The 25195-nt window shown below is 39.5% G+C and overlaps 1 protein-coding gene across 1 annotated transcript in view; it reads right to left on the reverse strand.

Annotated features, from left to right (window-relative positions):
• Positions 1-4006: 4006 nt before the first annotated feature.
• The window catches only part of APIP (APAF1 interacting protein), a 45659-nt gene continuing 24470 nt past the window's right edge, over positions 4007-25195 (reverse strand). The window contains exons 4-8 of the mRNA XM_006883788.1: positions 18605-18653; positions 15760-15877; positions 10214-10349; positions 4763-4930; positions 4007-4106 (exon numbers count right to left, since the gene is read on the reverse strand). Of these exons, the coding sequence (XP_006883850.1) occupies positions 4007-4106; positions 4763-4930; positions 10214-10349; positions 15760-15877; positions 18605-18653 (571 nt within the window). The remainder of the gene's footprint in view (positions 4107-4762; positions 4931-10213; positions 10350-15759; positions 15878-18604; positions 18654-25195) is intronic.

Here is a 25195-nt window from a genome sequence, read left to right on the forward strand (position 1 = left end):
GGACGAACTCAGCCCCATTATTGTAGAAATAGGTAACAGTTAAACACATACGAGGATCCAAGGTGGGGAGAGTAGGAGCAGAAGAGTCAGGTTAGGCAGGGTGGTAATCTTAGATTAAATTTAAGGTAGAGGAAGGGGTGGGTAAAGCAAGTGGGAAAGATTCAGTGTAAAAACAATGTATATGAACTTTGTAAGCAAACCAGTATAAAATACTTTTTTTAAAAGACAAATTCCAATGGAAAAGTCAGGAATCGCTCTAGAGTACTGAGGAGCAATGATGTCAGTTTAAAGATTAAGCACAGCTGATTTAGGTCATGGTATTTTCGATCATTTGCTATGCATCTGAGAGCTAGACAATGAATAAAGTTGATAAAAGAAGAATCAATGCCTTTGAGTTGTGTTGGAGAAGAACGTTCCATGGACTGTCAAGAGAACAAACATACTTCTCAGACTAAGTGCAGCCACAGTACTCCTTGGAGGCAAGGATGGTGAAGCTTTCCCTCATATACTTTGGACATGTGGCAAGAAGGTGCTGGCTGTTCTTTAGAGAGAAACACCATCCTTGCAAAGGTGGAGGGTAAGCAAAAGAAAACCCAATGAGATGGATTGACACAAGATAGGGCAGGGTTTAGATATGTTGTTTATAGGGTCCCTATTAATTACAGCTAAGGAATTGCACTGCCAACCCAAAGGAACCGGATTCAGATAGAACAGCAGCTCTGCAGGAGAAAGGTGGGCAACCTCCTCTATGAAAACCCACTCGAGGGTCTGCTAGGAGTTCAGACGTTATCTAACAACACTAGGTGTACTGGACTCGAAGGCCCATCATAACAACAACAGATCTCAAAAGAGACTTAATCAAGATGAACCTAATCCAGTAGAATGTACCTTTCCTCATTAACATAACAAACAGAACTTAATAATCTAAAAGCTGTTAAGGCTATGTCTCTCTGATGCTTTGAATCTAGCAGCAGCTCCAAGGTAGAAAGATGGGCAATCTCCTCTTGTATGATTTACAGCCTTGGAAACCCAATAGTCAGTTATGAGTCTGTTTCAACTCAATCTCAATTTGCTTTGGGTAAAAATCCTACTTCATTAATCCATTGATATCAGGAGTTAGATGACATCACAAATGGAAGCTAATTATATCAATCATTGGAGATAATTATATGATGTGATTAGCTGTCAAAAGGTATTGATACCATAACCCCCTAAAAACTACTAAAAATCATCACTTAGCCATGTTAACAGACAACTCAATCCATAACAACTAAGTTTGAGGTAGCTATTAGACACTTTTTTAGTAGGTATTAGGTAAGTGCACTTGGGTACTAGGGTAAATACATGAATTGTAGATATAAACGTGTGAGTTGCCAGAATAGAACTGGTATTTAAATCTGTGAAGTGAAAGAGATCACCAAAAGGGCGAAGGTGAAGAAAAGAAGTTGTTCAAGAACTGACCCATTGAGCACTACTGACTTTAAAGAGCTGACGAAGAACCAGGAAGAGACTGAGGAACAGATAAATGTGTTGAAATCCAGAGTGTAGTGATCTTGGAAGATAAACTGGCAAGAAAGGAATGATTACGCTAAATACTGACAAGTAAGATGATACTGAGAACTAATCATTGAACTTACCAAATATGGTCACCTTCAGAGAAAGTGACAACATAAGTTTAAGAAGAATGGTTTGGGTAAAAGCCAGACTTGTGTGGAGAAAATCTTGTAATGAATTCAAGAGTATAGTAGAAGAGGAAGCAGGAGTGACATCCACTTTCTAAACAACTTGCCTCTGGAAACTACAAACTTTGATAAATGTTGATAGCTGTAGAGGGGCTTGAGGCCTTTTGTTCATAGAGTTGCTGATTGCCACTCGAAGGCAATCAACAACAGTAGGTGAGGAATTGTGCAGTGAATAAGGTGAGATGAGGTTCAACTGAAAGATAACAGAGAAGGGATGGAAGAAGAGTGAATAGTCCAACTATTAAAGTTTTATTACTAGTCCAAACTGGGGAAATTAACTAGGAACTGCAGAAAGTAGGTTCTTAAGTATTGAGTGGTCACATTAGATTATGGTTAAATATCAAGTAAGATCAGGTAATGTGGTAGTGTAATTTTTCTCTACCAGTTCTTGTTGCTTGAGTACAGGTATGAAATAAATGAAAATTTGGCTTAAAAGTACACTGAAGATTTTTCTAGATGTGCAATATACAAGGGAATTAAGATGTTTGCAGTGAAGTGATTCAGACACTGAACTGTATAATCTTTACTTTGTAAGAAGTAAGGATATAAGGAGAGTTAACAGATAATAAATGATAAAATCAAGGGATCAGATATCCAGATATGGTTGGAAACGGACTAGAAGAATTGGACAAAATGAGTTTAAAGAGTGGAAGATGATAATCTGAGAGTTAAACATATGAGACTGAAATTTTGGATATGGTCTAATTAGCATTAATTTTCTTCCCCAATTAGGGAAAAAAATCCACCCCAACCTAACCCCAAACATTAACCAAAAAAACTTTTAGGATAAAGTCAGTGATACTTTTCGATACATTAAGAAAATACTTTATATCATGGGTTTGTCCAGGATTTATTTGGCAAGGGGAGGCTTAGCCAGTATCACCTAACTTGAATTTCATAATCAATCTCCAAATGAAATCACTGTATTTTATATATATACACACACGCACAAACGGGCCAGTTGGCAGCATTATGATATGATAGATGGAGAAGAGATTGTTAACATTTACAGCTTGCGTGGTTCCACAGTCAACACTCTTATACTAGGGAGCTCTGGTGGCTTACAGGTAAGAAGCTCCACTGCTTAACTCAAAGGTTAAATCCATCGACTGCTCCATGGCAGAAAGATGGGTAGTCTCCTCCTGTACAATTTATAGCCTTTGAAAACCCAATGGAGTGTTAGCTATGAATCAGTTTCTGACTTGATGCCACATAACAACAACAACACTATACTATACTATACTATACTATACTATACTATACTATACTATACTATCTATACTATATTTTGGCTTCAACTTTTAATACAATTTTTACGTTTCCTGCTATGTGCTGTCAAGTTGGCTCTGATGTATAGTGATCCTATGAATAGAACAAAAATTGCCCAGTCCTATGTCACCATCATCAGCTCAATGTCACCTGACAAAGGCAGCATGCCGTCTTCAAGGTGCTGTCATGTCTGAGTCTACTGCTGCAGCTGCTATGTCAAGCCACCTTGTCTAGGGTCTTCCTCTTCTTCACTAACCCTGAGTATTTACGATACAAATAGTAAAGCAAAAAAAAAGCTCAGTACTGAATTAAGAGGAATTTTCCAATGAATTCTATTATCACCAACAACTACAGAATAAGAGGACTCCTTGGGATAAATTATGTATACTGCATTGAAACAGATGAGAGAGAGAGAACTGTTTAAAAGGTATATATGATTAGGTATTATTTTCATGACAGAAGTCCAGAATGAAGGCTGCATAGTGGAGTGAACTTAGGGGGAGGGATTATATAACACTAAAAGAATTTTTCTTTTACTTTTCAAAGAGAAGAATGAACTGGAGGGGAGGGGTGGCCAGGGACAACAGTGCAACAATGAATGAATGGAAATCCAAAGTCTGTAAATTTTCATTAAAATGAATAATAATAGTAACAGATTTAAAAATGAAAAAAAGAGGAATTCTATGTGTGTGTGTATAGAAAAAGGGAGTCAATGTAAAAGCAAATATTTTGCTGTTAAGAATTTTAAATAAACATAAAAACCATTTCCAATCTAACATTTTTATTGTACTGCATTATCTTTTAAAATGACAAGAATATAGGCAAACAGTATTCATTATCAGAAAAGATTAAGTGTGATCATCCATGGCATTTAGGAACAAATGAATACCATATTTCAAAGAAATGCTATATTCATTTTACAAAACAGTGAAGTTTCATTGTAAGTAGTAAATTTCACTTTATCTGTGTATGCAATTTAACTTTGTTTAACTGGTTTACATAATTCCACTTTCTCCAACTGGATGCTGTGCAGGATCCAGCCCTATTTTCTTCATTGATACAGCAACATCAAACAAATAGTCATAGCATTCACACCTACAAAAGAAAAATAAACACCATAGAAGGTCTTTAGCAAAAGAGCATTCATCATTCCTAAATAATTTCAATTCTCCTTTCCATCAAGTTAACCCTGATGTTTCCTAGTATTGTTTTTATTTTAAAAAATTAATTATACATCCACCAGACGCTCTGCCGGAGAAGGAGGCGCAATATCCTCCTGTACCAGTCAGATCTGATTTGACGGTACACGCACACAAAATTAAAAAAAAAAAAAAAAAAAGAAAAAAATTAATTATACATTAAATGTTTCTCATTCTCTTTCCAACTTTAAAACATACTGCATCATGGAACCATATTGTATTTTGTTCAGAAAATAAGTTTAAAAAGAAAGAAGTATGTGAATTTGAATTTTTACTGTATTTTACTTTTTAAAACAAAGGCAGCAAATTAGTAATCACTCTTTTCTTTAACCTGTGTTAAACTTTGAGAATAAGATATGCATCTCTTTCCTCTTTGTACTGAAGTGCCCAAGGCCTTGCTAAATAATAGTTCACCCAATAAATGTTTCTGAATAAATACATACATACTGAAAAGTCTATAAATAAGGATAAACTATCTAGAATTATAAATAACATATTTTCTTCTTGTTCACCGAGTGTGGTGACTTGTGCCGACCATCGTTTTACACTTACATGGTTTTAGTCTTCTGCCAAGTGTCTCCCCACACGTACACTCCGTGACGCCTGACAAGCACTGCACAGGTATCTGGATATTCGTTCATAGCACGAGCCATTCTCTCTTTGAGGTCCTTCTCCTCAGGTGTATTCTCAATAATGGGAACAACTAACATGTCATCATATCTGTAAGAGAGGTCATTTTTCCCATTAAAGCAAATGCAGATAAAACAAGTCTCTTCAATTTTATAGACCACTGTTTCCAAATTTGTTGTTATAAGGTGCTGCCTAGTTGATACTCACTCTTAGATTCATCTTATGTTCAGAAGATCAAAACCTAGTCCAATCCTGTGTTAGCCTTATAGTCTCCACTGTGCTTAATCAAGTCCACTGTTGTAGTCATTGTATCAATCTTTCTAGTTGAGATTTTTCTCCCTTTCCCTGATGCTTCTCTTCCAAATACGATGTCTTTTTGCGAGGACTAGCTCCTCTTGATAACATACTTTAAGTGCATGAGATAAATGTCATCATCTATTTTCTAATTCTAGGTCTCTGCACATTCTGTTAGAGTAGACTGCTTTGTCTTCCTGAGAACAAACAGAAATGACCTGAAGGTACAGCCAGAGTGCTCCTTGGAGCCAAAGATAATGAAGCTTCATCTCACATACTTTGGGCCTATTGTTAGGAGGTTATTCCTTGGAGAGAGACATTATGCTTGGGAAAGTGGAGGACATCATGTTTGGGAAAGTCAAGGAGAATGCCAAATGAATGCCTATTTGTGTTTTACTATGCAAAACCATTTGACTATGTGGCTCATAACAAACGGTGGCTAACATTGAGAAGAATGGGAATCCTTGAACACTTAGTTGTGCTCCTAAGAAACATAGACCTAGACCAAGAGACTGTTGTCCAAACAGAGCAAGGGAACACTGCATGGTTTAAATTCAAGAAAGGTGTGTGTCATGGCTGTATCCTTTCTCCACAGGAACAATCTGTCTGCTGAAAAATATCACACGAGAAGCTGAGCTTTATGAAGAAAAATGTGGAATGAGGATCAGAGGAAGACTCATCAACAACCTGCATCATGCAGCTGACACAACCTTGTTTGCCTGAAAACAGAGGTCATGAATCACCTGCTGCAGAAGATCAAAGACCACAGCTTTCAATGTGGATAATACATTAACATCAAGGAGACAAAAATCTTCATCACCGGACAGACAACATTATGACAGATGGGGAAAAGACTCAAGTTGTCAACTATTTTATTTTGTTTGGATCCACAATCAATAAATACCCTTGGTATTAGCAGCAAGAAATCTGAAGATGTGCTACACTGGGAAAATCAAGAACCTCTCCTCCAAAGTGCGAAGGAGTAGTGACATTAGTTTAAAGGCTAAGGTGCACCTGCTTAAAAACAGTAGTCTTTTCAATCACTTCCTATGAAATCTGCAAGTTGGACAGTGAGTAAGGGTGATGGAAGAACTGATCCCTTTGAGTTGTGGTGTTGGAGAAGAGTACTGAATATCCCATGGTCTGCCAAAAGAACAAACTCTTAAAGAGAGTACAACCATAATGTTACTTAGCAGCGAACACAGTAAAGCTTCATCTCACGTACTTTGGGAATGTGTCAAGGGAGGCCAATCCTTGGAAAAGGACATGCTGGGAAAGGTGGAGAGTCAGCAAAAGAGAGAAAGATTCTTGGGGCGGTGGACTGACACGGTGACTTGAACAACAGACCCAAGTTTATCAGAGATGGTGGGGACAGCACTGGATGGGGCAGGGTTCCTATTTGTTGTTCACAGGGTTGCTATGAGTTGTACTGGATTCAATGGCACCTAATAGCAACAACAAGTATCTGCTTAGGGGAGCTTTGGTGGCCTAAAGTGTTGTGCTGCCAACCTAAAGGCTCATAGTTCAAACCCACTAACTGTTCCATCGAAGTAAGATAAGAGATCTCCTTCCATGTGATTTACAGCCTCTGAAAACTCACTGGAGGGTGAGCTTTTTTTTTTTTTTCACTGCAAAGGGAAATTTTATTTTATAAATTGTTATTATTAAATGCTACAGAGTGTCATCACCTGAAAATGGACCATTGTATGCCTACAATTCACATCTGTAATCATAAATGAGTTTTCATGATTTATGTAAATCCGTGAGATTTAATGAGAAACAAACAGCCATAATAACTGATGTTTCAGATTGCAATGATGATGTTTTTAATCATCTTTCATAAGCAATCTTATGTAAGTAATAAATCAATCAATTAAAAGTTCCAAGTCTCCAAAGGTGTTTTTAAATATACATAAACACATGGTTACAGATAAGGGAAAATTTTAAGAAGCATCTTCCATATCCACATCCTCTTGCAATTTCTGTACCATTTTTTCTTCCAGCTGCTTTCCTTTGCCTGCAACAGGTGCCCGGATAAGATGAATGTTTTGCTTGACTTCTTTGATATCCTGAGCTTTCTGTAATTCTTTATTTTTCTTTAACCTGTTCATTATATATGTAGCTTAGCGTTTTTGTTTAATCTCTTCCACTCTCTTCATTGCATCAATAGTTTTATTCCACAGTTCCCGCTGGTATTTGACAGGTTCATTTCTACGCTTTTCAAATTCAAATGAATTATCCACTGTAAGTTCTTTACCCGCTGCTTTCCGAAATGCTTTAGTCCACCTGACCTTGCGAGGATTGCGCTTCTTTTTAAAGTTTTTATGACATTTGGATTTACAAAATCGGAACACCTTGCAATCGTTGCGGATGGAGGGTGAGCTTTTACGACAACAACAGTATCCCCTTGTTCTGTTTGAACAACTGCTTCTTACCCAAAGGTTAAGTGGTTTGAATCCACCAGCTACTTGGTGGGGAAAAGATGGACAATCTCCTCCCTTGTAATTTACTGCCTCTGAAAACCCTGCTGGTGGGTCAATAATGGGCTGGTTCCGACTTGACAGTACAAGAAGAGGCTCTGTTATAAAATGACCTACCTGGCCATCATTCTGTTTGGAAACTGTCAATCATGAAAGATTAAAAAAAAAAAAAGATTACACTCTAGAGAACCCTGTAGGGTAGTTCTAGTCTGTCACAGGATGTTGATGTGAGTTGAAATCAACTTACTGACGATTCAGAAGAAATTTTTATTTAATGTAGTATTTCTGGAATATTTTCCTGTTTCTAAATGTTTTGTGATTGCTGTAATTAAGTAGATCTCCAGTTTTTTTATACACTTTCAGTGTTGAAAGATGGCACAGATCATATAGCACAGTGGGTTCGCCTGCTGTTATGTGCCATCAAGTTGTCTGTGACTCACAGTGACCCTATGTACCCCATGTATACAGCTCTGAACCCTGCCCTATCCTGAGCCAATCTCATTGTCTCTGACAGACCTAATCCCATTTCCCCTCCCCCCAAAAAACCCAAAAAACAAACAAAAAAACCGCACCAACAACAAATAAACAAACCCACAGCAAAACAAAACACCTAAAACTCACTGCCATGGAGTATATTCCAACTAGTGACTCTACCTGGTCAGAGGGTTTAAGGCACTGTTAGGAACTAAGCATTTAACGACTACAGCGTGAGTTGTCGTTGCTAAGTGCCACTGAGGTGAGTATGACTAAGTGACCCTATGAATGGCAGATCGGAACCCTGCCTTATCTTGAGCCATCCTCATCATCTCTGCCACACTTGAGCCCATTGTTAATGTCATTATGTCAATCCTTGAGAGTCTTGCCCTCCTCTCTGACCCTCTACTTTTCCAAGCATGATGTCCTTTTTCAAGGACTGGCATCTCATAAAACATTCCCAAAGCAGGACTTTTCCCCAGCACCACAGCACAAAGGCAAAAATTCTTCTTTTGTCATACTTAGGCACTGTCCAGCTCTCTGATGCATAGCAAGTAACTGGCAAAGACCATGACCTGGATCAGGTGCACCTTAGTCTCTAGACTGACACTTGCTTCTCGCTACACTGGAGAGATCTCTGACTGCATATTTTCCCAGAGCAATTAAATGTTATGATTTCCTGTTTGTTGGAGCCAAGAGTGTTGATTGTGGAGCTGAGCAAGCTGAAATTGTTAATAATCTCAATCTCTTCTCCATTTCTCATGGTGCTATAAATTGGCCCAGTGGTGACAGTCTTTGTCTTCTTGATGTTAAGCTTCAATCCATACTGAAGACTATAGTGCTTCAGGTCCTCCTGTTTTAGCAAGCAAGGTTGTGTCATCTGCATAATGCAGGCTGTTGGTAAGTCTTCCTCCAATTCTGATGCCACATTCCTCCTCAAAAAGCCCAGCCTCCATATGATCTGTTCCACATATGGATTGAAAAGTATGGAGATAAGACACATCCCTGAAACACTCCTTTCCCAATTTTGAATCATGCAGTGTTTCATTACTCTTCTGACTACTGCTTCTTGAGTATAGGTTTCATATGAGCACATTCAAGTGTTCTGGGACTCCTATTCTCAGGGCTAGCCACAATTTGTTGTGCTCTACACGGTAAAATGCCTTTGCACAGTAAATAAAACACAGATAGACATTTTGCTGGTACTTTCTGCTTTCAGCCAAGATCCATCTGACATTAATGTCTCTAGTGCCATGACCTCTTCAAAACCCAGCCTGTATTTCTGGTAGTTCTCTGTCAATGCACTGTTCCATTAGTTTTTGGATAATCTTAAACAGGATTTCGCTTGTGTGTGATATTAGCGATATTGTTCAATAACTTCCATACTCTCTCGAGTCACCATTTCAGAAAGTAGCCTATGCTCAAGAACCAATAGTACTGAAGGAAAATGTCCAAGCTACATTCAAGACACTGGCAAAAAAGAAGTCCTCGGGAATTGACAGATCAATCATCAAGAGAGGTATTCCAGAAATGGGTGCATTCCTGGGTGTGCTCACTCATCTATTCCTAAAAATTTGGAAGATAGCTACCTAGCCAACTGACTGTTATCCAACAGACTTTGGAAATTATCTAACAGGATCATTAATGTCTCAGGCAAGTAAAATCTTGTTAAAGAATTTTTTTTACCTTTGGATTGGCAGGGAAATTCCTTACCACTAAACCCACCAGATCCTTCACAGACTCACTGGGTACGCTCAAACTGCCAGTCTTAAGGTGCCCAGCCAAGAGCTTACTCAACCTGGCTGAGAGCAGGGACACTCTACCCTCTGCATGCATCAAGAAGAGAACATTATCTTTCCAGATTTGTGGAAATCCAGGTCTAACAAATACTATACCAATTCTGTTGTGAATAATTGACTGTAGCAACAGGGAGGAGGGAAGGAGGATATCTCATTTAATGCCACTGAAAATGGATTTTTGATGTGTTATACAAAGTGTTCTTTAACAAAGACTTTATAGCATCTCATTAAATGTACAAAAATTTCCGTACCCTATTTGTCAAAGAAAACTACTTTAGTAAATTCTTTAAGATAGGCAGAAAGAGAAATAAATTTAAAAAAAATACCTGTAGAACCCTCCCGAGGTACATTTCTGTATTCCTTTTATCATCTCTTGGTGTGTAATTTTAAACTCCTTTCCTGGAAATATAAGGGTGGCCATGACGGCAGCTTTAGAATGGGTGTGGATCACTGCACCGGCACCTGGAGGAGGAAGAATAAAGTCATTTGTCATATGCTCAATGATGACTCAGTGATACCTTTTACAAAATTTTCTGTATGAGTTTTTGCATAAATGTAACATATAAAAATGAAAGAAAACATATATAAATGTCTATAAAACTCAGTAATTCAACTTGTCGCTGTCGAGTCTGACTCGATGCAGAGGGACCCCCCCAGCGTGTTTTCAGATGCTGTGAGTTGCACAGGAGACTGCCCGTCTTTCTCCCGAGGAGCCTGCCCCTGGGTTGGCAGTGCAACTCCTTCCTTACCCACGAGGCTGGAAGAGCTCCATCTACATAGACAGAGGGGTGGATTGTTTTTCAGTAAGTTGGTGGAGAAAAAGGGAAGGAGCAGATCAATGCTGTTGTGTGCCACTGAGCTGATTTGACTCATAATGATCCTACAGCAGAGAAGAGAACTGCCCCATACAGTTTCCAAGTCTGTAAATCTTTACAGAAGTAACTTGTTGCATCTTTGCGCTATGGAGCGGCTGATGGGTTCAAGCCACTAAACTTTTGGTTAACAGTCAAGTACTTAAAACACTGCTCTACCAGAGTTCCTTGAAAGAGGCAACAGTGGTGGTGGTGTTAGATGCCATCGAGTCGAATACAAACCACAGCAACCCTAAGAACTCTGTCCTATCCTGTGTCATCCTCATTATCTCGGACATACCTGAGCCCAATGCCACAATCACTGTGTCAATCCATTTCATTGAAGGTCTTCCCTTCTTTCAGTGACCCTTCACCTTTCCAAGCATGATGTCCCCCTCCAAGGAAGAGCCCCTCCTAACAATGTGCCCAAAGTACGTGAGATGAAGCCTGTAAGATGATCCCTGCCTGTAAGAAGCACTCTGGCTGCACTTTTTCTATGACATACTTGTTTTTCTCTTGGCAGCCATCACAATTCAAAGGCATTAAATCTTCTCTGTCATCTTTATTCACAGTCCAGCTCTCAGAAGCACAGCAAGTGAATGAAAAGACCACAGTCTGAATCAGGCATACCTTAGTCTTTAAAGTGACATCACTGCTCTTTAGTGCTTTGGGGAGCTCTCTGACAACAGACTTTTCCAATGCAGCCTGTCTTGATTTCTTAATTGCTATATGAGGGTTCAACAATTTCAATCTTTCCTCCATATATTGTGATGTTACCTATTGGCCCAGTAGTAAGGATTTTAGTCTTTTCAATGTTGAGACGCAATCTATATTGAAGGCTGTAGTCTTTGAACTTCTGTAGCAAGAGTTTCAAGTCCTCCTCCCTTTCAGTATGCAAGACTGTGTCATCTGTTGAGTTGTCTTCTGATCCTGATGCATATTCTTCTTCATAAAGTCCACCTTCTTGAATTACTTGCTTAGCATACAGAGTGAACAGTTATAAAGAAAAGAAAAAATACAGCCCTTGTACATCTTTCTTGTTCTTACACCAAGCAGTATTCCCTTGTGTGTTTGTGCAGCAGCTTCTCGGTCTAAGAATTTTGCGTAAGCACAACGAAGGTTTGGCATGAGCGCAATGAAGTGTTCTGGGACTTCCATTCTTCTCAATGGTAGTCCTAGCTTGCTAAGATCCACACAGTCAAATGCTTTTGACAGTCAAGAAAACATAGACATTCTTCCGATATTCTCGGCTTTTAGCCAGGATCCATGTGACAAAGGCAATGAATGACATCCTGGTGCCATGGCCTTTTTTTTTTTTTGCCATGGCCTCTTTTGAACCTACCTTCAACTTCTGTCAATGTACTGTTCTAGCTGTTTTTGAAAAGAGGCAGTAAGAGCTGAGAAATACTTATTAAAGAATTTAAAGGTAATTAAAACTTCAAATTTATCCAGAGGGAAACAATGTAAAACCCATGGTTAAAAAATATGCTCTAAACCAATAAATCAATTAATGGAATGCATTTTTGTGTGCCTCACTCAGATTTGGATCACATTTTAGACACTTAGGTGGCCTGAAGTACAGCGGTATTAATCATGGTGATCATAAGTGAACAACATTTACTATTCAGTACTCTTTTATTCAGTACTCTTTTGTTCAGTACTTGGCAAATCCTTTCACATGTCATTTCTTTGCATTATCACAAGGACCACAGAGGTAAATACTATACCTTTCATTTAATAGTTCAGGAAACATACTCAAAGATATAAAAAGTTTCCCAGAGCTCACAGATAGTAGTAGTAGAACTTGCATTGGAACCCAGCAACCCACTGAAGCTCATTTTCTTAACCACCAAGTTAGTCTTCAGAGAACAGGTCAGGTCTTCACAGCACAAAGCGATAATAAGGATTTTTCTCTGAAAGAACTGGCAAAAAAATAAGGCCCTAGGAATTGATGGTATACCAACTGACATATTTCAGCTAACAGATGCTGCCCTAGATGTGCTCACCAAGCTATGCCAAGAAATCTGGAGAACAATCAGTTGGCCAACTGACTGGAAGAAATCTATATTTGTTCCCATTCCAAAGAAAGGTGAACCAACAGAATGTAAAAATTATAGAACAATATCACTGATATCACATGCAAGTAAGATTCTGCTGAAGATTATCGCCAAAATGACTGGGAGAGCCCATCAACAGAGAACTGCCAGAAGTCCAGTCTGGGTCATGGTACTAGGGAGATTGTAGCTGTTAGAAGGATGTTGGCTAAAAGCAGGGAGTACCAGAGGAATGTCTATCTGTGTTTCATTGTTTATGCAAAGGCATTTGACTGTGTGGATCACAACAAACTGTGGCTGACTCTGAGAAGAATGGGAATCCCAGAATACTTGATTGTGCTAATAAGAAACCTATACTTGGACCAGAAGGCCGTCATCAGAACAGAACAAAGAAACTATGGAAGGTTCCAAATTGGGAAGGGTGTATGCCAGGGATTTGCCCTATCTCCATACCTTTCCAACCTATATGCAGAACAGATTATCTGGAAGGCTGCGATCTATAAGAAATGCGGCATCAGGATTGGAGGAAGATTCAACAATCTGTGTTATATAGATCACATGATCCTGCTTGCTTGCTGAAACTGAGGAGGACCTGAAGCACTTGCTACAGAAAGGACTGTAGCTTTCAATATGGATTGAGGCTTAATATCAAGAAAACAAAGATTCTCACCACTGGGCCCTTTGGCAGCATCAGGATAGATGGTGAAGAGACTGATATTGTTAACAGCTTTAGTTTGTTTGGCTGCACAATCAACACTCTTGGCACCAACAGCCAGAAAATGAAAAGACATATTGCAATGGGAAAGTCTGCAGTTAAAGACATCTCCAAAGTACCGAAAAGCAACAATGTCAGTCTGAAGACTAAGGTGCGCCTGATACAGGCAATGCTCTTTGCCATCACTTGCTATGCATCAGAGGGCTGAGCAATAACGAGGGAGGACAGAAGGAGAATTGATCCCTTTGAGCTGTGGTATTGGAGAAGAGAATTGAATATACCATAGACTGCTAGAACAGGTTCATCCTAAAGAGGGTTAAGCCAGGCTGCTTCTTGGAGGCATGGATTCTGAAGCTTGGTCTGACATACTTCGGACATGCTGCAAGGAGGGACCGGTCCTTGGAGAGGGATGTCATGCTTGGGAGGGTCGAGGGACAGCGCAGGAGGGGAAGACCATGTATGAGGTGGATTAATTCAGTGACTGGAGTAATGGGGGTAGGTGTGTCGGAGACAATGAGATTGGCAAAGGATAAAGAAGGGTTTAGGGCTGTTGTATAGGGTCACAGGCGACTCGACAGCACATAAAAACAACAACAACATCATCCAATTTTCCAGCATCTCAGGTCTTTTCATATTCAAAAAGAAATAGTAATGGACTTTCTTTGTAGAAATCATGTGAAAACTGAATGAGCTAACATGTTTAAAAGATCTTGCTCATTGTTGTTGTTAGGTGCCATCAAGTTGAGTATGACTCACAGCAACCCTATAAACAACAGACTTGAACTTGTCCTAGCCTCTGCCATCTTCATTATCTTTGACACACTGGCACTCATTGTGTCAGTCACTGGCCCATCCACCTGGTTGAGGATCTTCCTTTCTTTCGCTGACCCTCCACCCACCTTTTCAGGCATGATGTTCCTCTCCTTACTCATTGCTCAGCTCTCAGATGCACAGCAAGTAACTGAGAAGACTATGGCCTGAATCAGGCACACTTAGTCTTCAAACCGACATCATCGTTTCTCAGCAGTTTGGAGAGGTCCCTGATAGCAAACTTGCCCAATGCAATTGGGTGTCCTGATCTGACGCTAGTACCAATGGTGTTGACTAGGGTTCTTTGTAAGATGAAGTTGTTAAAAGTCTTAATCGTCTCTCCATCTATCTCGATGCTGTTTATCAGTCTAGTGGTGAAGATTTTTATTTTCTTGATGTTGAACTGCAATCCATATTGAAGGCAGTCTGTGGTCTTTGATCTACTGTAGCAAGTATTTCAAGTCCTCACTTTCAGGAAGCAAGGCTGTCATTTACATAACACAGGCTGTTGATGAGTCTATTTCTGATCCTGATGCCACATTTTTATTTTCATAGAGTCCTCCTTCTCAAATGATTTGTTCAGCATACAGGTTAAATAGGTATGGAGAAAAATATGACCCAGATGCACAACAGCTTCTTGGTATAGGTTTTGTATGAGCATTAATTAAGGATTCCCATTATTCTCAATATCCACCATTAATTTGTTATGATCCACACAGTAAATGCCTTTGCATATTCAATAAAACACAAATAGACCTTCCTCTGGTATTCTCGGCTTTCAGTCAGGATCTATGTGACATTAGCAATACCCCTATTAGATATTAGATAATTAGATGGCCCTGGTACCCCAGTCTCTTCCAAATCCAGCTTGAACTTGTACTAGTTCTCTCTGTGTTCTGTTCTTTTCGTTTTTGGATGATCTTCAGCAATGACAATTTATAGAAGCCTTATTTAGTATACTTCAATACAGATACCATCTCAAAACCAGTAAAACAAAAACCCTTGCCACTAGACCAATAGGCAACATCATAATGGATAAAGAACTGAAACTGTCAACAACTTCATCTTGATCCACAATCAATACATTTGATATCAGCAGTCAGGAGATCAGGAGATATACCATATTGTAAAATCTGCAGCCAAGGACTTCTTCAAATTATTGAGGAACAATGATGTCAGTTTGAGGACTCAAGTACACCTGATTCAGACCATGGTCTTTCCAATCTCTTCCTGTGCATGTGAGAGCTGGGCAATGAATAAGGATGACAGAAAAACTGATGCTATTTAACTGTGTGTGTTGTTGAAGAGTACTAAATATTCCATGGACTGCCAAATGATTCACTGCCTCTGAAAACCTACTGGAGAGATGGTTCTGACTCAATGGTACATAACAACAACAACAACTTAGCAAACATTCTACATTGAATACATTTTCTGCATACCTCTCATTGTGTACGCATTCATGAAAAGAGGAGTACACTGACTTTTTCTCAGCTTCTTATATGGTGGTGGTCCACTTACATCCTGTTCATTTAAGTCACAAACAAACATGTCTTCGGGCTATTTACAAAGGGATAAAAGAAGAAACAAAACAAGTTTATGCAGTATCAATCAGAAAAGAGTCTCCTTTTATGTATATCTATTGTATACCTAGACATACATAACACATACACCCCACATATAAAGAGAAGAATGCAAGAGCACTAGCTAATATACACTCACGAGTGCTGGTGGCCTAGTGGTAGGGAGTTGCACTGCCAACTCAAGGACAGGTTGTTCGAATCCACAAGCTGCTCTGTGGGAAGAAGATGGACAAACTTCTCCCATGTGATTTATAGGCAATGAAAAGCCACTGGAGGGTCAGAGTCAATCCTGACTCGACAGCACACAACACAACAAACGCATGTAAGGAGCTCTGTGGAGTGGTCCACAGGGAGCTGTACTGTTGAGGTATTCATTACATATTTTAAATATTCATATGCAGGCAGTTCTCAGAGTTACTAATACCCAACTTAAGGAAAATTCCTATTTGTTATTTAATGTTATGAAATTTTGCCCTTACTTTGAAATGACTGAACTCACAACAAATTCATCACAATTACCTTCACTTGCTGCACGTGCAGCTTTGGAATCACTGAAAAGGCTTTCAGCATTTTTATGTACTTAATTAATTTCTGTTGCATCAGGACCAGTTCATAGCTGACCCACCAGCAGGTGTCCGAGGCTGTAAGTTACACGGACAAGACTGTCCATCTTTCTCCGTTGGAAGGGAGGGATAGCAGCTAGTAGATTTGAACTAGCAGAGGCATGGCCTATGGACTATGCCAGAGGTTCCTTTTCTTGTACAAAAAACTCCCCCCAAACAAACAAAACAACAATTCAAACTCGTTGCCCTTGAAATGGAACTGACTCCCCACTGACTCTCCATCGGGTTTTCGAAGGCTATGACTTGCATAGAGGAGACAGCTCATCTTTTTTCCTTAGAGGAGGGGCAGATTTGAGCAACCTGTCTTTGGGATGGCAACATAACTTGTTACGCACTAGGCCACCATTGTCGTGTGGCCATCGAGTCGGAACCAACCCATAGCTGACTCTCCAGTGGCTTTTCAGAGGCAGTTAACTACACAGGAGGCGAATGGCCATCCTTCTCCTGTGGATTCAAGCTGCATGCCTTCGGGATTGCAGCCTTCTTACCACTTGGCCACCAGAGCTCCCTCACTAGGCCACTAGAACTTCACATTTTTTCTAATATAAGAATTCGTTAGAACCTTATCCACCTGTTCAGGCTCACCTACAAATTCCATTTACAGAAACAAGAATAGATCTGTCACCTAGCTTCTGCATGTAATCATAGTTTCTCAAAGCACTTTAACCACTTTGGCAAATTTAAAAAATGTGTTCTACTAAAAAAAATAATCTTTACGTGTTAAAAAAACCTGTCCCTTAGTATTCAACAACAACAACAAACTGATAGGGGAAATGAACACACATACAACGGTATTATTATTCAATCAATTAATCAATAACTCTGCCCTCGATTTTGTGACTAGATTTTAGAAAGGACATATGATTAAACTAGCATTTCCAGGCAAGTTTGTTAAAATTATTTCTTCACATTTGAGAAACATTTGTTACATAGAGTAAAATTTTCTTATCCCTGAAGAAATTGAAGTCAAAGGGCTAATCTCATTAAGGCTTATTATTCTTAAAGTTCTAAGATCTTATGTAGATCTACACATATTTTTTCCCCCCACAGTAATGCACTTTTCTTACTTTCAACCTTCATTGCCAGGGTTTATTATAGAAAGTATAAGTGTTTAAAAAAAAAAAAGCAGCTTTTTTTTGCATTAGACGAAAGGCAAATACTCTATGTTTATCTAACTAGATAGATTAGCTCATTATTAAAGGACTAATTCAAAATAAGTCTTCTTAAAACGTTAAGATAAAGTTACATAACTTTAAATTAGAGTTGTTGTCATTGTGTATCGTCGAGTCAGAACTGACCCATAGCTGACCATCGGTGGGTTTTCAGAGGCAGTTAATCAAACGGGAGGGGAATGCCCATCCTCCTCCCACGGAGTGGCTGGTGGCTTTGAACTGAATGCCTTCAAGATTGCAGTTCAGCTTCTTGCCACTAGGTTACTAGAATGCTAAATCAGAGTTGTTGCTGTAGCTTTGCTACTAAATTAGTTAGTCATAGTTAGAATGAGGAGAAGGTACACTTGATATTAGGTTCACATGAGATCATCAGTCTGATTACCCTCTTTGTCAGGTGTCCTCTAATAAACTACAACTGATAGACCCCATGCACATCAGATTGGACCCCTGTACCATGCTGAACCACCCTCCTGAACACCACCATTCTGCTACAACGCTACAGTTAAAACAACTTATTGCTACACTGAAAGAATGAGCTACTCTCTTCTACCATCTACAGGTAGGAGATTGTAAAATGTGGTTGTGAAATGTGGTGTGTAAAGTGCAGTTGCAGGGAAAATGCTTATTTCCTCCTGTACTGTGTCTGAAAACCCACTGAAGGGCCAGCTATGGGCCCAGTCCTGACTCAACAGTATGCAACAACAACAAAAAACACAAAATAGAAAAAAAAATCAGTGATAGTAATTGCTCAATAAATGCTCATAGTTTATTTAAAGTATGACAATATAACCATCCTTCAATGCCAACATTTTCTTTTCATTAAATTCTAAGATTAATTCCATCTCTCAAAATAACAGTTAAGTTAAAGATAAAATGACATTCACGTTTAAGGAAATCCTTGTACTGTACCTGAATCCGTTCCTTTTGCACTCCTGAGGGAGCAATGTAGATTTCATTGCTGGAAAGACAAAATATAAACACTGGCATATATTTCAGTCTAATTGTATGCCCTTGCACAAAGAAAGGTGTCAATCTTTGCCTGAAGATTGAAATTCTTTATCATTAAATCATGTGAATAACACATTGATTTAAGCTGCACAGAAAAAATGTCAAATTGCTGTGATGCCTCTGTAATGCTGACAAGCACAAGTTTTAAAAAATGCTGTATTTCCTTTTTATTTTTCTTTCCATGTCCATATGTATTTCTTCACTTCTTTTGACAGTGCAAAAGCAGGGGCTGCCAGGCTTTCACCTGACTGTTGTGGGGTGCTGCTGAGTTGGGCCCCCGCCTATGGGAGCACAGGTGCTACAGAGCCGTCTGGGAGCACCACACAAAGCTTGCAGCACTGTGACCCTCTAGAAGCAGGCTGCCAGGTCTTTCTTACAAAGCACCTTCAGTGGCTTCAAATTTCCAACCTTTCTGTTACTGCCTAATTGCTTAACTTTTTGTTCCATATTTATACACACGCACAGAGTTATTCTAACATCAAGTCACAGGAAAACATGCTCATCAGAAGAAATTTCTTATTTACAAACTTCTTAACATTTGTGTCATGCAAATAATCAGGCTGAGTTTTAGTGCTTAAAATGCTCCCACTAAAAACATGTAGTTCAGAGACCTCTACTGGAAGGTGTATGACATTACAGCACTAATGTTTAGCGATTTTATGCTGCCTGTTTGAAATGCTGATATAGCTGGTAATAATGCTAAAGCAATTATAAAACGTTAAAAATATCAAAGCCGGCATCATGTGCACTTCTCCTACGGATGTTAGTTAAGAGGGTGCTCTCATATTTGATTTGGATCTCAATTCCTAATTCTCTGTATTAGCAACAGAGGTCCTTTAGTTTTGTTAAAAGTTTCAGTTGACAGCTGAGGTTAAAAAATTTCATTTAAAGTGTAAACAAGGAAATTCCATCATCTTCACACTCTTAATTTTGTTGGCCACCGATATGTGGGCACTGAATGAACATTAGATATTTGATAGTGAAAATGAACATGATGGCCTTATAGTGAATCGGGCAGTCACACAAGGGGTTACTAATACCCTGGAATTGACTAAAATGTATTCTAAGATGAAAGTTCCTTTAAGACCCTCATTGGTAAACTGAGATATGAAAAACAGATGCCTGACAGTGGGAGCGAAGCCCATTCACCTGGATTCCAGTGTTTGTTTTTATGAAGCCGTAATGCTTCAGTGTTTCCTTACATAAGATTAACACAGAGAGCCATTCTGTAGCTCTAGCAAGTAAGTGTAGGGATACATTGAAGAGTCCTAGGGGAGTCTCTGAAAGTCCTCCTCTCACTACTGGGTATTCTATGGCACTAGGAAGGATACGTAGTGATACACTGTAGAGTCCTAGAGGAGTCTCTGAAACTCTCTCCTCTCAGGGCTGTCAAGGTGGTTCTGACTCAGTGCAATCCTCCACTGGGCTTCTGAGACTGTAAATCTTAACTGGAGGAGACTACTCATCTTTCTCTCTCAAGGCTTGGTTGATAGACTTGAATGGCACTTGGGTAAGCAACGTTAACACCCTATAAACAGTATCACTGGAGTTCCTCTGAAGTCATTGCCTTTTAAACCTGGAACTCAAATTACCCCTAGAGGTTATTTTTTAAACAAGTGACAAATTGGCTCAAAAATAAATATCCCCAGTGAGTACAATAAAGAGTCCTCACAGTCAGAGTGCTCAGCTGATAACTGAAAAGATAATGGTTTGAACTCGTCTGCAGCTGTATGGGAACAAACTGTGTGGCAGTCCGCTTTCCTGAAGATACAAAGCCTTGGAAACCTTATGGGGCATTTATTCTCTGTCCTGCACAGCTGCTGTGTGTTGGGATCGCCTTGATAGCAGTGAGTGTGGCTGGGTGAATACTACCCACCCTCGGCCACTAAGTTGGTTCTAACTCATAGTGATTCTCCATCAGGCTTCCAAGACCTAAGGATCTTCACAGGAGACTGTTTCATCTTTTATCATTGGATTGGAATTCTAATCTCTCCATTAGGAACTCAGTACATATGTTACAGGGCTCGTCTGGGTGTACAGCGCTCCTCTAGAGAATCATCGACATGAAGCCAAACCTAAACCAAAGGTTTACCCTAAACCAAAGGTGAAAAGGTGAAGGTAGGCAGGGAAACTAGGCCAACAGAAACAGAATGAAAAGACTAAGAATGTTAACCTATTATGAAAGTAATCGACATCAATGAACATCAATTGTGAAGACATATAGAAATTGTTACATGAGAATCCAACTGGCTGTGTAAACTTTAACCAAAAAATAAAACCGTACTCAAATACATGTTGTTGTTGTTGCTATGTGCTGTTGAGTTGCCTGTGATCCATAGCGACCCTATGTACAGCAGCTCTGAACCCTTCCCTGTCCTGAGCCAGTCTAATTCCAACACACCAAACGCCCCATATTGCCCCAGTTACAGTACCAATCCATCTCATCCTAGGTCTTCCTCTCTTGCACTGTCCTTCCATCCTTCTGAGCACGACATCCTTCTCCAAGGACTGGTCTCTTCTGGCCACATGCCCAAAGCATGTGCAACAGAGCTTCAAAATCCTAGCTTCTAAGGAGAATCTTGGTTTCACCCTCTCTCAGACAGACAAATTTGTTTTCTTGGCAGTCCATGGTATGTACAAGACTCTTCTCTAGTACCACAATTTGAAGGCATCAGTTCTTCTTCTGTGGTCCTTAGTCATTCTCCAGCTCTCTGATGCACAGCAAGTAACTGTGAAGACCATGGATTAGGCACATCTTAGTCTCTGGACTGCCTTCGTTGCTTTACAGTACTCTGGAGACGTCTCTGACAGCTGATTTTCCTAATGCAATTCATCTTTTGATTTCCTGAAGGTTGATACTTCTTGAGAGTCGATGTATTTAGAGAATCACAAAAAAAAAAAAAAAAAAAAGAGAGCGAATTCTTTACAATCACCAAATCTTTTGGCTTTGAGTAACACCTAGATTCATGTGTGGACATAATCTATATAACTCTATTGGTATGTGGACCCTAGCTCTTCTGGTGGGGTGTCAAGTTTGTACAGTCTCAGAAACAGAACCAACTAAAGTACAAAATGAGTTGCTGGTAAATGAACTCCATCTTCAAAGTAGAAAAATCCAGGGGATTTATTTTGTTTGTTTGTTTGCTACACTAACCTTGTTTTTAATACTGGCATTGTAGAATGGAAATCAACTTTTACTTTGATAAACTTGGTTAATTAACACGTTGCCACACACTTTTAAAGGGATGACTGTGCTTAGAAGCACATTTTGCCGTCCTTTGTGGCAATGTGTTAAAAGATGAGGTAAACCAGTTTTATTGTTATATGCCATCGAGTCGCTTGCAACTTGTAGCGACCCTATGTACAGGAGCCCTAAATGCCATTCTATCCTGTGTGAACCTCACCGTCTCAAGCACACTCATTCCCACCACTCCACTCACAGAATCTATCCATCTCATCAAGGGTCTATCTCTCCTATGCCGTCCTTCCACTCTCCCAAACATCATGTCCCTCTCCAAGGACCAGTATCTCCTTGCAACATGCCCCAAGTATGTCAGACGAAACTTCAGAATCCTTGACTCCAAGGAGCATTCTGGCTTCACCCTCTTGTTTGTTCTCCTAGCAGTCCATGGTATATGCAACACTCTTCTCCAGCACCACAACTCAAAGGCATCAATTCTCTTTCTATCATCCCTATTCACTGTCCAACTCTCTGATGCATAGTACGTAATTGCAAAGACTATAGCCCGGATCAGGCGCACCTTAGTCTCCAGCCTGATGTTGTTGCTCTTCAGTACCCTTGAGAGGTCCCTCACAGCTGACTTTCCCAATGCGATTAGTCTCCTGATTTCCTGGCTGCTGTTACCCAAGAGTGTTGACTGTGGAACCAAGTAATCTAAAACTGTTAACTATCTCAATCTCTTCGCCATCCATACTGATGCTTCCAATTGGCCCAGTGGTGAGAATCTTTGTTTTCTTCATGTTGGGCTTCATTCCATATTGAAGACTAAAGTCCTTGACCTTCTGCAGCAAGCGCATCAGGTCCTCCTCAGTTTCAGCAAGGAGGGTTATGTCATCCGCATAACACAGGTTATTGATGATTCTTCCACCAATCCTGATGCCACATTCCTCCTCGTACAGCCCAGCGTCTCGGATGATCTGTTCTGCATACAGTTTGAAAAGGTATGGAGACAAAATACAGACCCCTGTCTTGATTTTGAACCATCCAGTGTCTCCCTGCTCTATTTTGACAACTGCCTCTTGGTCCAAGTATAGGTTTCTCATTAGCACAATCAAGTGTTCTGGGATTCCCATTCTTCTCAGAGTCAGCCATAGCTTGCTGTGATCCACACAGTCAAAAGCCTTTGCATATTCAATGAAGCACAGGTACACATTCTTCTGGTATTCTCTGCTTTCTGCCAAGAGCCATCTAACATTACCCATAATATCCCTAGTACCACGACCTCTTCTAAATCCAGCCTGCACATCTGGCAGTTCTCTGTTGACATATTGTTCCAAATGTTTCTGGATCATTTTCAGCAGAATCTTGCTTGCATGTGATATCAATGATATTGTTTGATAATTTCCACACATTGTTGAGTCATGTTTCTTTGGAATGGGAACAAATATCAATCTCTTCCAGTCAGTTGGCCGCTGGCTGTCGTCCAGATGTCCTGGCACAACCTAGTGAGCACATTCAGGACAGTGTTGTTTGTTGAAATAAATCAACTGGTATGCTGTCAACTCCTGGGGCCTTGTTTTTTGCCAGTTCCTTCATAGCAACTTGAACTTCCTTCTTCATCACCATAGGCTCTTGCTCATATGTTATTTCATTAAATTCCTCTGTGTCAGTCAGTTCCTTCTGATATAGTGACCCTGTGTACTTCTTCCATCTTCTTTTGATACTTCCAGGATCAGTCAACATTCTACCCAACTATTAATAAGTATTGCCACCCGTGGCTTGAATTTGTTTTTCAGCTCCTTCAGCTTAAGAAACACTGAGCAAGTCCGGTCCCTTTGATTTTCTAACTCCAGCTGTCTGCTCATATGCTCTCATATCATTATAGTATCTTGCTTTGTCGTCCCAGCTGCCTTTTGAAATTTTCTTTTCAGATCTTTGATTTCTTCCTTTAGCTTTGGCTTCTCGGCACTAATGCAATACTCATAGAGTCTCGTCTGACATCCATCTTGGTCTTTTCTTCTTCTTCAGCCTTTGTAATAATCTTTTGCATTCTTCATGGACAATTTTCTTGATATCCTCCCAGAGCTCATTTGGTCTACGCTCATTGGTGCTCAAGGCCTCAAACTTGTTCCTGAGATGGTTTTGAAATTTGAGTGGGACAGACTTAAGGTCAAATCTTGGCTCCCATGGACTTGATTTAATTTTCCTCAACTTCAGCTTGAACTTGTATATGAGTAGTTGGTGGTTAGGGGAAAAAATATATATACATATATATATATACACATATATATCAATATCTATATATCTATATCTGTATCTATCAAGAAAAAGGTTTTGGAAGCAGGAGTGGCATCCACTTCCAAAACAACATACCTCTGGAAACTATATGAACTCTGATAAATGTCGATAGTTGTAGAGGGGCTTCAGACCTTTTGTTCATAGGGTTGTTAAGAATCATGCTCGACTTGAAGGCAATCAATAACAATAACAACAAAGCAAAAGGTATATGGATTACAATACAGGCAAAGGTTTCTTTTTAGAATAGAAAAAAGGCCAAAACAAAAATGGTGACTTGGTGCTATGGGCAACAAACAAGTATTTTTAACTTCAGGGTATTAGGTTGTAGAATTTACTTCTTAACATTTCCTGCTCTTTCACTGTGTAGTAAGCAGCAAACAAAACTTGAGCATTCATACTATATTTTGGCTAAATTGTTTTTTTATTTACATTCCAGTCATAAGAAATCCAAGATCATTCAATATTTTGCCAACCCACAGCACCCTGTAGTATTGTAACTAGAGGGTTGAATTTGTTGTTTTTTTCAGCTAATCATTTTCTTCCCATGTGATTTTCTAACTCTACTTCCTTGCACATTTTTTTGACACCATTTTGCTCTGTCTTCTTGAGTTGTGCCTTGAATTCTTCTGTTTAGCTCTCTGACTTCAGCATTTCCCTCCTTTGTTCTGGTTTTCTCTTCATTTCTGTGCAAGTTTCAGAGCTTCTTATGACAACCATATAGGTCTTTTCTTCCTTTCCTGTCTTTGCAATGACTTTTTGCTTTCTTCAATTTTAGATTCAGGTGGGATAATCTCAAGGTAGTATTTTGGCTTTTGTGGACTTGTTTTCATTTTCTCCAGTTTCAATTTGAACTTGCACGTTTGTACTTGATGGTCTATTCCATCGTAAGCTCCTGGCCTTGTTTTACCTGCTGATAATGAACTTCTCAATGGACTCTTTCCACAGATGTAGTAAATCTGATTCTTGTGTAGTTCATCAGGTCAGGTCTATGTGTATTATCACAGTGTATGGTT

Source organism: Elephantulus edwardii, unplaced genomic scaffold, assembly GCF_000299155.1.
Source record: "Elephantulus edwardii isolate Elephantulus edwardi_28Jun2011 unplaced genomic scaffold, EleEdw1.0 scaffold00029, whole genome shotgun sequence".
Taxonomy (NCBI): Eukaryota; Metazoa; Chordata; class Mammalia; order Macroscelidea; family Macroscelididae; genus Elephantulus; species Elephantulus edwardii.